The sequence below is a fragment of the Aotus nancymaae genome, unplaced genomic scaffold (assembly GCF_030222135.1).
Source record: "Aotus nancymaae isolate 86718 unplaced genomic scaffold, 86718_ANA_hifiasm-v0.15.2.pri h1tg000033l, whole genome shotgun sequence".
In the NCBI taxonomy this organism is placed as follows: domain Eukaryota; kingdom Metazoa; phylum Chordata; class Mammalia; order Primates; family Aotidae; genus Aotus; species Aotus nancymaae.
This window is the reverse complement of record NW_026988447.1, coordinates 8,752,556-8,766,654: the sequence shown is the minus strand read 5'-3', so window position 1 is coordinate 8,766,654 and position 14,099 is coordinate 8,752,556. Positions and strand designations below refer to the sequence as shown.

The 14,099-nt window shown below is 36.2% G+C and overlaps 1 protein-coding gene across 1 annotated transcript in view; it reads left to right on the top strand.

The window, feature by feature from the left end:
• The window catches only part of RXFP1 (relaxin family peptide receptor 1), a 139,820-nt gene that overhangs the window by 75,369 nt on the left and 50,352 nt on the right, over window positions 1–14,099 (top strand). Inside the window, 3 exon segments of the mRNA XM_064383786.1 lie at window positions 70–168; window positions 4,883–4,988; window positions 9,409–9,480. Coding sequence (XP_064239856.1) covers window positions 70–168; window positions 4,883–4,988; window positions 9,409–9,480 — 277 coding nt within the window.

The following is a 14,099-nucleotide window of genomic DNA, read 5'->3' as shown; positions in this document are numbered from 1 at the left end:
CTATTTTCCCCCAATATACCAGAATATTTCTGTTTCTTGAACTTTTCTGTTCTCTAATTTTTATTTCAGGAGACAACAATGGATGGTCTCTGCAATTTGACAAATATTTTGCCAATTACTTCAAAATGACTTCCCCATATCCCTTTGAGGCAGAAAAACCTGAATGTTGTAAGTAATCGGAGCAGTTATTTTCTTTTCCATGAGTTCATAAGATACCATTGTTTAAAAGTTTGATTCAACATTTTAAAAAAAGATTGCCTCTCAACCTGGAAATCACTTTTAATTAAAGAAATTAAAGAAACTTAAAAATTTGTAAGAGATCAATTATAGTTTTCTAATTGGAAACTCTATTAAAGATACAGCCTTCACTAGGAAAATTTATTTCAAAAAAGACTCACAGATCTTAAGTGTGAAAGTAATAAATTGTGTCAGATATTGTGAACAAAATCAATGTCAGTTAGTCAAGGATGCTATTTTATATGAGTTATCTTTTTGCAATCACAGTAAAATTTGATGTAAAGAAAAAAGAGAAAACAGAGAGGGCAGAAAAGCTGTTTGGATTTTAATGTTTACCAGGAAAAATCTTCTGAGCTGCAAAACCCTTATTCATTATGACCCGCTATGTTTAGTCATACACTGAAAACGTACAAAAACACTGGAAGGGTGTGAAGGGTATAAACCTGAGGGTTAACTATAATATTTTAGATTGGAAAGATCTATGAAAATAACTCCTCTTAAATAAATTTCGTCTATTCTAATACATTATGCAAATGTAAATCTGTGCCTTGGAGCTATCATTTTAACACTAGCTTTTCAAAACCTCGGTTAAAAATCAGGGCATAGAGGAAGAAATCCTTTGCTATATTATTTTTCTTTATGTTCTACCATGAATTGTAAAATCTAGCTTTTTGAATTTTTAATATTGTCTTCACTACTTAAATGAGTTTAATCAAAAACTACTAACAATCCCCAATTTAAGGGGATAGACAACTCTGTTGTGAGACTCACAGGGTACTCAGTAACCTATCTCAGCATCATGCCATTATTTAGAGGGAAACCAAATAATTTGCCCATTAAAAAGCTAAAAATTGGCTGGGCACAGTGGCTCACACTTGTAATCCCAGCACTTTGGGAGGCTTAGGTGGGAAGATCTCACTTGAGTCCAAGACTTACTTGAGTCAAGGCCAGCCTGGGCAACATAGTGAGACCCCAGTCTCTCCAAGAAAAAAGATTGAAAATTAGCTGTGCTACTCAGGAGGCCGAGGTGGGAGATCTCTTGAGCCCAGGAGTTTGAAGCTGCAGTGAACTGTGATTGAGTCACCGTGCTCCAGCCTGGGCAATAGAACAAAACAGTGTCTCAGAAGGGTAAAAAAAGAAAAGCTGAAAGCTTTTGGGACAGGAAAAAGTTAATAGATATAATTTAACTGATAATTTTTTAAATAATGAATTAAGTATGTCATCTCAAAACAGTTTTTTCTTTTATTACATATTGTTTTTGTTTTATTTCTTAAATTTTAAATGAATCTTTTAATACCTCACCTTGTTCCCAAAAGTATTTTCAGCAACTTGCAATTAAAATATAGCTACTAAAAGCCTTAAACCATTAACATGATATAAAGGCAAAAGTTAAGTGGTGAATGGAAAGCGAATGACCAAAAAAAAAATTATCTAAGAAAATTCTACCTGACAAAAGTTCAGTGACTTCATCCAAAGCATAGTTATGAATTTCATAGCCATTAAGTCCAAGAGATAAAATAATACATTATGTTAGCTTTCATAGTTTGTAAAGCAAAACAAACAAATGGGGAAAAACCAGATCAAATCTGCAAGAGAAATATATTTTTGCCTGATTCTGCACCCCGGAAGACATTTGTCACAAGTATAATTACATAAAAGGAATGAAGCTATATAATAAAGGCTGTGTAAAAAAAATACAGAAGGAACTTTCTCCATCAGTGATTAACAAAAACAAATACATTGTTTAGAGTTCTTTAAAGACAACTTGGCTGGGAGTGCAGCAAATAGCTAAATTTATTTTTCAAACCTGAAAACAGTATAAAAATAGAATGGCAAGTGTGGTGTAAAACTTGGGGGTAAATTTAATTTAAGGTTCCTGTGTCCCACCTTATTTAAAGCAGATTATTGGGATTTATTGGAAATTAAACTGAGCATAGCTTATAATCATTTTTGACAAGATAAAATAATGTGAGGAATTCACATTGTTAAAGTTACCTTTCAAGAGCAATATCATGGAAAATGTAATATCTATGATGAGCCAATAAATTAACAAAATTTAAGTTTAAAGGAGTTGAAAAGTACAGAGATTTGGAAAGAATTGCTCGCTCAGCAGTAATTTGACCACTCAGAAGCTGCCAGCATTAACTTGCTACTGCATTATTCATCTTTCTATCTTAACATAGTTGAAATTTCCTATACAAACTATTTTTATCAAATTTTCAATTAGCATTTCATCATAATCACATATCTATATTACTACAAGATCTTTTAAAATATACCACGTAATAGTATATTTTGTAAATGACATAATTTCCTTAATCATTCCTTGGCTGTTGGGTATTTATGTGTTGTTTTTAAATTTTTCCCCATTGCAGTTAACCCTGTAATCAACATACATGGATTACCTTAATTTAGTCTCTATATATTAAAAAAAAAATACTGGGATTAAAGCTAATTTCTCTACCCTCCATTTCTGCCCTTCCTACTCTAATTCTCAGGACCTTCATCTTCCTTCCCAACCTTCTCCATCCCATCCCCACAACATACACATAGACTCACATATTAGATGATATAATTTTTTTTTTTAGATGGAGTCTTGCTCTCTCACCCAGGCTGGAGTACAGTGGCACAATCTCCACTCACTACAACCTCCACCTCCTGGGTTTAAGCAATTCTCCTGCCTCAGCCTCCCGAATAACTGAGATTACAGGTGCCAACCACCACACCCGGCAATTTTTGTATTGTTAGTAGAGATGGGGTTTCACCATTTTGGCCAGGCTGATCTCGAACTCCTGACCTCAGGTGATCCACCCGCCTCAGCCTCCCAAAGTGCTTGGATTACAGGCGTGAGCCACCACCCCTGGCTAGATATGATTTTAACTTAAAGAGACAGCATCCGTTTTCAGACATCCATAACCAAAATGAGTACTTGCAACTATGTAACTGTTTTAAAGTTCTTGGCAGATGCTCTGTTTACATGAAACACTACATCTAAGTTATGGTCCTGATCTCTTGTAACCCTATAAAGAAGTCTCCGGAGATATTTGGGAGGAGAGGAAGAACACATGTCACTTCATATCTGAGCAAAAAAACCTCCTCATAAACAGTCGTTCACCAGGGTCTCTGCTTGGCCATGGGGACACTTGCCTGCTCTTTGCAAGTTTCCCCATAAAGGTCAGAAACTGGAAGCCAACAAGCAGAAAATTCTCACAGTTTTGTTTGTCCAATATTATTTTAAAATGTTTTAAGTTAGCTAATATCAGTTTTTAAATAGGTAGTTATATATAAAACATTGTATTTCTGGCTTCTTTGAGGAAGTTGGCAGACATAGCTACACGTTTCTATTCTAACATGGCAGCAGATGGGAGCAGCTGTTGCACTCAGACATCTGGACACAGTCTACATCGACTTCACCTGACCGCTGGACACATTTGAGTCTGTAACCTCTGCCGTATAGTTTAGGGCTCCAGAAGTAAATATGGAGGGGAAACATTTCTCATTGCTCTCAGAAATTGTCCATTCCCCATCAGAGCAGGAATTAAACTATATTTATTATCCTAAATAATAATCTCATTATTCTTTTTAGCTATATGAATACATCATTGCAAGTCTCTAATAGACTTTAGATTTATTGACTCACATCCTAACACTATCGCTACAGACCCACAAGATAGCCAAGGTCATACATTTCATTCTCCCTCTTTTTCCAACACCCAACATCAGGGAAAATAGAATCCTATGCAGAAAAAAATGTTCACTCCCATAAATAAACTTTTATTCATCCTTTACCCCTATTTAAGCCAAAAGAAGATATTTTTTTTTTTTTTGAGACGAGTCTTATTCTGTCGCCCAGGCTGGAGGGCAGTGGCACAGTCTCGGCTCACCATATCCTCTGCCTCCAGGTTTAAGAGATTCTCCTGCCTCAGTCTCCCGAGTAGCTGGGATTACAGGCGCCCACCGCCACACCTGGCCAATTTTTGTATTTTTAGTAGACATGGGGTTTTACCATCTTGGCCAGGCTGGTCTCACACTCCTGACCTCAGGTGATCTGAGCGCCTCAGCCTCCCAGAGTGCTGGGATTACAAGCATGAACCATCATGCCAAGCCAAGATCTTTTTTAAAAATTATTTGAAGAAATCCTGATTTAAAAAAAAAAATCTATAAACACTATCATTTGTTTTTAGTTTTCCTCAGTCTTGCTAGTTAAAAGTGATTTTTAACTTTAAAGGTTTTGATTATGCTAAATAAATATTTTTAAATGGCAGTTCTAATATGAACATTAAGCCTCATCACACATTATTATGTGACGGTCACACATTATCATGTGATGGTCAACCCTTAGTGGTGTAAGAGCAGACGATTCCATTCATTTTGCAATGAATGGAGAACAGTCTGCTATTTTAAAAGAAGTGCATGAGCTGGTAAGTGTGTGTTTCCAAATAGTAATGCTCTATCATTATTTTAAGATTACATTAAAAGCAAACTTTGGAACCTTAATTTGAAGCATTGCCTAAATTGCTTAGGTAACGTATGATATGCTTTTGTATTACATGATTTTCTCATAGCTTCTCATTTCTTTCTTTTCATTACACTCCTCTTCCGGGTCCCTCACTGTCATCACGCCTTGCCACTTCCCTTGACTCAGTGGTCGGTTCTGTGCCACTGCAATGTCGTTGCCAAGGTCTGGAGCTTGACTGTGATGAAACCAATTTACGAGCTGTTCCATCAGTTTCTTCAAATGTGACTGTAATGTAAGTAGAAAAGAATTACTTCATCCTGACAGCCAGATAGTACCTGGAAAATTGTATTATAATTAAGACCATGTCATTATTAATAATGTATTTTTATTCAAAGATGATGTCATTTTTCCTGGGTCAGGTATAATAATTACTGATATTTACTTTGCATTTATTAAATGCTAGACCTTCCCTTAAATTATTCTTTATATTAACGTATTAAACCCCTTATAACAATCCTGTGAGGTATGGAGTATCACTGTATTTCATCTAAACAAAAAAAGTCATCAATTTCATGTGCTACTGAAGAAAAAACGGCTTCTACAAAAATTATGATTATTTCATTCTATTTTCAGAGAAAAAAAATCAGAATCCTTCTCTACTACTTGTATCAAATTACTAGAAAATCCAAATCAAAGGATATTCTGATGCAGCGAATTTCATTTTTCATTTCCCCACAAGCAAGATTTGAATCCATTCTTAAACAATTCAACCAACATTTGTAAAACAAAGAACAGAGAGAGAAAGCTGGAGGAATGCAGGGGAATAAGGCAATGGCTAACTAGAGAGGGCATGCCCCACACAGAGGGTGAATCATTTAATTGAATTAATTCCCATTCCATTTGAAACATTGTCATGGTCTAATATACACATACATACATAAAGACATGTGGGCAGAAAGCTGTGACCTACCAGTTTTCAACTTCTGGTATAAAGAACAAAACTGGGACCAGGTCCTTATAAATGATTGTCTACAAGAAGGCAAGGGAGAAGGAGTCAAACATGACTGCAAGGTTTCTGTTCTAAGCAACAGTGTGATCTGAGAATAGGGAGACTTGGTGGCAGTGATTAAGATAGGGACTGGGACTCTGATGTTAGATTTTTTTTTCAATTTGAGATTAACAGGTCACTCAGTGGAAATCTCCAACAGGCATATGGCTATATAGGAATAAAGCTCCGGAGTTTATGTGAACAATATTTAATTTTATTTTTTGTTTAAAAAACATCATTCTCTTGTGCTTTTGGTTGCACCACTAGATTCCAGTTGTCCATTTATGCTTTTCTCTGCAGAACACTGGCTTAGACTCATACCTAGTCCCAGTCTGTTTGTTCAGTTCCATACAGAAAAAGAACTCTATGCTTTATAATAAATACATTAAAAAGTAAATATTAAATTTCATTAATGAGTTCTGTCCACACTTTGAGTTGGAACTATTATAGGGAAATCTCAGAAGTGGACGGAATCATATATAAGAATCAAAGAAGCCAATACTCCAAGAAATGTTTATTGAAGTCAGGATTTTTTAAAGACATTTCACATAAATGCTAATGGACAAAACAGGAAAACATAGATAGATATGATCATTTTTACATTGTTCTAGCTTGCTAAACACTAACTTAGACTATCTGAGACTTGACTTTAAGATCCTTACATTTAATCACTAGAACTCTATGAGCTAACACTAAGAACTTTCTTTATAAAAACTAGAGCTAGCTTTGACAATAATGATTAAACTAGGCAGTTTCTCTCTCTCTCTCTCACACACACACACACACACACACACACACACACACCCTTTTTGACTGTGTGAACAATCAAAGTTGCAATGTCAAATTTTAAAATATAAGAATTTGTTATGAAGTATTTTGGTTTATTCTACTCCATGAGAATAACAGCATCTATCTCTTTCTATCCCAATAGGATATTATGAAATATAGAGAATGTTATTTATAAAAATATTTTATGTCATTTAGAAAGAAGTAACTTATAAATCCTAGGCCTTGTTAATAAAAACCCAACTTTTTAAGTAATGTTACTTAGAGGTGTTTCAAGCCTCACTTTCCTCTAAAGTACCTCTCCTCTTTCAAGTGCAATTAACCTTTTTCTCTTGGGTTCTCTCATAGAACCTCCTTTAAGTATACTAAACATTCTTGCTTGTACTATAGTGATTCAGGTCCTATTGTCTACCTGAAACAGAAAAATACCATGAGCTCCACGGGGCCTATCTATCACCCAAAGTTCCTAACAGAGCCTAATAATCCATACATAAATGTTTTTGAAATGAATTTATAAATAAACACAATAAAAACAAAAGAAGTTGATTGCCTCTTTACCTCTGGACTATAAGATTTATGTTATTTTTCAAAGAAAATTCTCTATATATAGATAAAGTATAATTTGTCCAAATAGAGTATAAACTTCTTAAAGGCAGGTATTCAACATGTGCAAATAGCAGGGATTCGACACATTTTTTGAGATAATGAATGAATGAATGAACACATTTTTAAGAACACACTACACTTTCACGTATATCCTTAAATCAAGCTCAATTTTTTTTTAACGCAGGGTCTCACTGTGTCCCCCAGGCTGGAATGCAAATGTGCAATCACAGCTCACCGTAGCCTTGACCTCCAAGGCTCAGGTGATCCTCCTACCTTAGCCTCCCAAGTAGTTGAGACTCCCAGCATGCACCACCATACCCAGCTAATTTTTTATATTATTTGTAGAAATGGGGGTCTCACTATGTTGCCAAGCTGGTCTGGAACTACTGGGCTCAAGTGATCCTCATGACTCGGTCTCCCAAAGTGCTGGAATTACAGGTGTGAGCCATCGCGCCCAGGCAAATCCAAATATTTAACAATTTCTCTTTGCACAATATAAACATTTAAACAGGATATTAAGCAGAATTTGGAAACTAAGTCAAGTCAGAATCATTAGCAGAAAAGAGATCCTCAATTAGTTAATATAAACAAGGAAAGAATATTTGGTGACAGCCAGCAACTGAGAGTGATTTCAAGAGGGAATTATTTGTTAATCAGCCTTTGGTATTATTTATTTAAAAAGCCATTAAGTGTCTGATATGTGTAGTCTACAAAAGTGATTGTTAACTTTTTTCTTTCATTAGTGTTTCCCTTCCCTCAGGGAGCATTTTTAGACTTTTTTTTTTTTCTATTTGTCCCCTCCTGTGAAATTTTAATACTACAGATATACGGTCAGGCACAGTGGCTCACACCTGTAATCCCAGCACGTTGGGAGGCCAAGGCGGGTGCATCACGAGGTCGGGAGTTCAAGACCAGCCTGATCAACATGGAGAAACCCTGTCTCCACCAAAAACACAAAACTTAGGTGGGCGTGGTGGCACACACCTGTAATCCCAGTTACTCGGGAGGCTGAGGCAGGAGAATCACTTGAACCCCGAGGTGGAGGTTGCAGTGAGCTGAGATAGTGCCACTACACTCCACCCTGGGTGACAAAGTGAGACTCTGTCGCAAAAAAAAAAAAAAAACTACAGATATACTATATATTTTCTTGTGTATATCTGTGCGTTATACATTTAAAAAGTAAGACTTTTCTTTTTCACTTCTTAAGAACCAATTCCCACTTTCACTGAGAATGCATGGTCTTCTGGACTCTAGAACAGTGTTTCTTAAATTAGATTCCAAAAATGTGTTCTGAAGAGTCCGAGAAACTTTTTTTTAAGAAGGATTCATCACCAAGTTTAAGCAACGCTGCTTCAAAACCTAAACATTGTTAGCGCTTGTTGTTTAAAACTGTCTTAACCTGAGTTAAATTAACCTCCAGACAAAGCATATGTTGCTCGCTTATTAGCATCTGCTCCATGGTACTATATAATGATAGTACTAATAATATCATATTATTAGATACCATCTAATCCAAATCCCTCCTTTCACAGTTAAAGAGACTGACTTGGAAAGGTTGTGTGTGATTCATGCAAGGAACCACAGCTACACTGTTTTTTTTATTATTATTATTATAATTGTTTTATTTATTTTGCTTTTACTACATTACATTGCTTTTCTAAAACAAAAAAATTAAGGGCTTGGGACTTTCCAGTACAACCACAATTATGTGGGTCTGCTCTATCAAACTGCTTACTAAATTGTTATACAAGAGAAAATCTTTCTGTACAACTTCTTAGAAGTTGAAATGGGAGCACTTATTGAACAAAGATGATTCGATTATAGGTACCAATTGATGGTTGCCTTTCTAACTGATTTTAAGGTGGTAGAATGTGAGCAATGAAATATTGAGGAATACAATATTTAATTGCTTGAGTGTGTTTTAAACAGAAAACACTTTTTATTGTCACTCAGGGACTGAGATGCCTTTGAATGTTTTTGTTAAATAAAAATAAGAAAGAAAAACATAACTGAAAATCAATTTTTTCAATTTTATTTTTTAACATTTTTGGTCCAAATTACAAAGTCATCACCAAAATTTAAGAAAATATGAGTAGCTTTAATAAAACCAACAGCTAGACCTAGTTCAAGTGATATGATAAATATGAGAGAGACATCATGAAGCCAAATGTTTACTGAAAGCCAGTATTAAATAGTTTGTAATTATCCCTATTTTTATAATTTAAAAGTAAAGGAAAACAACTTTAAGAATGAAAATTTACATTTATTGCAGGTCACTTCAGTGGAACTTAATAAGAAAGCTTCCTCCTGATTGCTTCAAGAATTATCGCGATCTTCAGAAATTGTAAGAAAATACTTAATTCCTGGTATTAAAATTAACTAACGTTTTTGGCCTATATCTTGCTTCCCACTTCTGTGAACACCAATACTGTTCCACTGCTTATGTCTAATCCCTATTCAGGGAAGCATTTAGCTGTTAACTGGAGACCTCCATGTAATTTTTTTTTTTCTGATAATTCTAGAAACCATTCTAGAAATATCTCAGGCATCTATTCCCGAAGGAACTGCAACGTGTGTGCTGCGAATCCTCCTACCACACTCCCCCAAAAATGGAGATACTTAGAAGCTTTTTCCCTCTGCATTATTCTAACGTGGAACACCTCAATGCTCCTTTTTTTTTTTAATTGTACTTTAGGTTCTGGGTACATGTGCAGATTGTGCAGGGTTGTTGCATACGTACTTACATGGCAAGGTGGTTTGCTGCCTCCATCCCCCGTCACCTATATCTCCCCATGTTATCCCTCCCCTATCTCCCCACCCCCTGCTGTCCCTCCCCTAGCCCCCCCAACAGACCCCAGTGTGTGATGCTCCCCTCCTCGCGTGCATGGGTTCTCATTGTTCAACACTCACCTATTAGTGAGAACACGCAGTGTTTGATTTTCTGTTCTTGTGTCAGTTTGCTGAGAATGATGGTTTCCAGATTCATCCATGTCCCTACAAACTCATCATTTTTTATGACTGCATAGTATTCCATGGTGTGTATGTGCCACGTTTTCCTTGTCCAGTCTACCATTGATGGGCATTTGGATTGGTTCCAGGTCTTTGCTATTGTAAACAGTGCCACAATGAATATGCATGTACATGTGTCTTTATAATAGAGCAATTTAAAATCCTAAGGATATATACCTAGTAATGAGATTGCTGGGTCAAATGGAATTTCTATTTCTAGATCCTTGAGGAATGACCACTCTGTTTTCCACAATGGTTGAACTAATTTACACTCCCACCAACAGTGTAAAAGTGTTCCTAATTCTCCACATCCTCTCCAGCATCTGTTGTCTCCAGATTTTTTGATAATTGCCATTCTAACTGGCATGAGATAATATCTCAGTGTGGTTTTGATTTGCATTCCTCTAATGACCAGTGATGATGAGCATTTTTTCCTATATTTTTTGGCCTGATATATATCTTCTTTTGAAAAGTGTCCGTTCATGTCCTTTGCCCACTTTTGAATGGATTTGTTTTTTTCTTGTAAATCTGTTTTAGTTCTTTGTAGATTCTGGATATTAGCCCTTTGTCAGATGGGTAGACTGCAAAATTTTTTTCCCATTCTGTTGGTTCCAGTTCACTCTAATGATTGTTTCTTTTCCTGTACAGAAGCTCTGGAGTTTAATTAGGTCCCATTTGTTTATTTCGAGTTTTGTTGCCATTGCTTTTGGTGTTGTAGTCATGAAGTCCTTGCCTGTGCCTATGTCCTGAATGGTTTTGCCTAGGTTTTCTTCTAGGGTTTTTATGGTGTCAGATCTTATGTTTAATTCTGTAATCCATCTCAAGTTAATTTTAGTGTAAGATGTCAGGAAGGGGTCCAGTTTCAGCTTTCTGCACATGGCTAGCCAGTTTTCCCAACACCATTTATTAAACAGGGAATCTTTTCCTCATTGCTTGTTTTTGTCAGGTTTGTCGAAGATCAGATGGTTGTAGATGTGTGGTGTTGCCTCTGAGGCCTCTGTTCTGTTCCATTGGTCTATATCTCTGTTTTGGTACCAGTACCATGCTGTTTTGCTTACTGTAGACTTGTATTATAATTTGAAGTCAGGTAGTGTGATGCTTCCAGGTTTGTTCTTTTTACGTCAGATTGCCTTGGTGTGGTCTCTCTTTTGGTTCCATATGAAGTTTAAGGTGGTTTTCTCCAGTTCTGTGAAGAAGGTCATTAGTAGCTTGATGGGGATAGCATTGAATCTATAAATTACTTTGAGCAGTATGGTCATTTTCATGATACTGATTCTTCCTGACCATGAGCATGGAATGTTTTCCCATCTTCTCTTATTTCCTTGAGCAGTGGTTTATAGTTCTCCTTGAAGAGGTCTTTTACATCCTTTGTTAGTTGTATTCCCAGGCATTTTATTCTCTTCATAGCAATTGTAAATGGGAGCTCATTCTTGATTTGGCTCTCTGTTAGTCTGTTATTGGTGTATAGGAACGCTTGTGAGTTTTGCGAATTGATTTTATATCCTGAGATGTTGCTGAAGTTGCTTATCAGTTTCAGGAGATTTTGGGCTGAGATGATGGTGTCTTCTAAATATACAATCATATCATCTGCAAATAGAGACAATTTGACTTCCTCCTTTCCTAATTGAATACCCTTTATTTCTTTTTCTTGCCTGATTGCTCTGGCTAGAACTTCCAATACTATATTGAATAGGAGTGGTGAGAGAGGGCATCCTTGCCTAGCGCCAGATTTCAAAGGGAATGGTTCCAGTTTTTGCTCATTCAGTATGATATTGGCTGTTGGTTTGTCATAAATAGCTTTTATTATTTTGAGATATGTTCCTTTGATACCTAGTTTATTGAGATTTTTTAGCAAAAAGGGCTGTTAAATTTTGTTGAAGGCCTTCTCTGCATCTATAGAGATAATCACTTGGTTTTTGTCTTTGGTTCTGTTCATGTGGTGGATTACGTTTATAGATTTGTGTATGTTGAACCAGCCTTGAATCCCCAGGATGAATCCTACTGAGGGATAAGCTTTTTGATGTGCTATTGCAATCAGTTTGCCAGTATTTTATTGAAGATTTTTGCATCCACACTTATCATGGATAGTGACCTGAAATTTTCTTTTTTTGTTAGTTCTCTGCTGGGTTTGGTATCAGGATGATGTTGGTCTCAAATGATATGGGAAGGATTCCCTCTTTTTGTATTGTTTGGAATAGTTTCAGAAGGAGTGGTACCAGCTCCTCTTTGTACGTCTGGTAGAATTCAGCTGTGAACCCACCTGCACCAGGGCTTTTTTCAGTTGGTAGGCTATTAATTGCTGCCTCAACTGCAGCCCTTGTTATTGGTCTATTCAGGGTTTCAACTTCTTCCTGGTTTAGTCTTGGGAGGGTGCAAGTGTCCAGGAATTTATCCGTTTCTTCCAGGTTTACTGGTTTATGTGCATAGAGTTGTTTGTAGTAATCTCTGATTGTAGTTTGTATTTCTGTGGAATTGGTGGTGAGATCCTCTTTATCGTTTTTTATTGCATCTATTTGATTCTTCTCTCTTTTCCTTTTTATTAATCTGGTTAGTGGTCTATTTTGTTGATCTTTTCAAAAACCAGCTCCTGGATTTATTGATTTTTTGAAGGGTTTTTTATGTCTCTGTCTCCTTCAGTTCTGCTCTGATCTTAGTTATTTCTTGTTTTCTGCTAGCTTTTGAGGGTTTTTTTATCTTGCTCCTCTAGCTCTTTCAATTTTGATGATAGGGTATCAATTTTAGATCTTTCCTTGCTTCTCATGTGGGCATTTATTGCTATAAATTTCCCTCTAGACACTGCTTTAAATGTGTCCCAGAGATTCTAGTACATTGTGTATTCATTCTTGTTGGTTTTGAAGAATATCTTTATTTCTGCCTTCATTTCATTGTTTATCCAGTCAGCATTCAGGAACCAGTTTTTCAGTTTCCATGTAGTTGTGCTGTTCTGAGTCAGCTTCTTAATCCTGAGTTCTAATATGATTGCACTGTGGTCTAAGAGACTGTTTTTTTTATGATTTTCATTCTTTTCCATTTGCTGAGGAGTGATTTACTTCCAATTATGTGGTCAACTTTAGAGTAGGTCAATGTGGTGCTGAGAAGAATGTATTCTGTGGATTTGGGGTGGAGAGTTCTGTAAATGTCTATTAGGTCCACTTCATCCAGATCTGATTTCAAGTCCTGGATATTCTTGTTAATTTTCTGTCTCATTGATCTGTCTAATATTGACAGTGGAGTGTTAAAGTCTACCACTATTATTGTGTGGGAGTCTAAGTCTCCTTGAAGGTCATTAAGAACTTACTTTATGTATCTGGGTGCTCCCATATTGGGTGCATATATATTTAGGATCATTAGCTCTTCTCGTTGCATTGATCCTTTTAACATTTATGTAATGCCCTTCTTTATCTCTTTTGATCTTTGTTGGTTTAAAGTCCACTTTATCAGAGACTAGGATTGCAACTCCTGCTTTTTTTTGCTCTCCATTTGCTTGGTAAATCTTCCTCCATCCCTTTATTTTGAGCTATGTGTGTCCTTGCATGTGAGATGGGTTTCCTGAATACAGCACACTGATGGGTCTTGACTTTTTATCCAATTTGCCAGTCTGTGTCTTTTGATTGGGACATTTAGGCCATTTACATTTAACATTAATATTGTTATGTGTGAATTTGATCCTGCCATTTTGATGCTTAGCTGGTTGTTTTGCCTATTAGTTAATGCAGTTTCTTCATCGTGTCAATGGTCTTTACCATTTGATATGTTTTTGGAGTAGCTGGGACTGGTTGTTCCTTTCCATGTTTAGTGCTTCTTTCAGGAGCTCTTGTAATGCTGACCTGGTTGTGATGAAATCTCTCAGCATTTGCTTGTCCATAAAGGATTTTATTTCTCCTTCGCTTCTGAAGCTTAGTTTCGCTGGATGTGAAATTCTAGGTTGAAAGTTCCTTCTTTAAGGATGTTGAA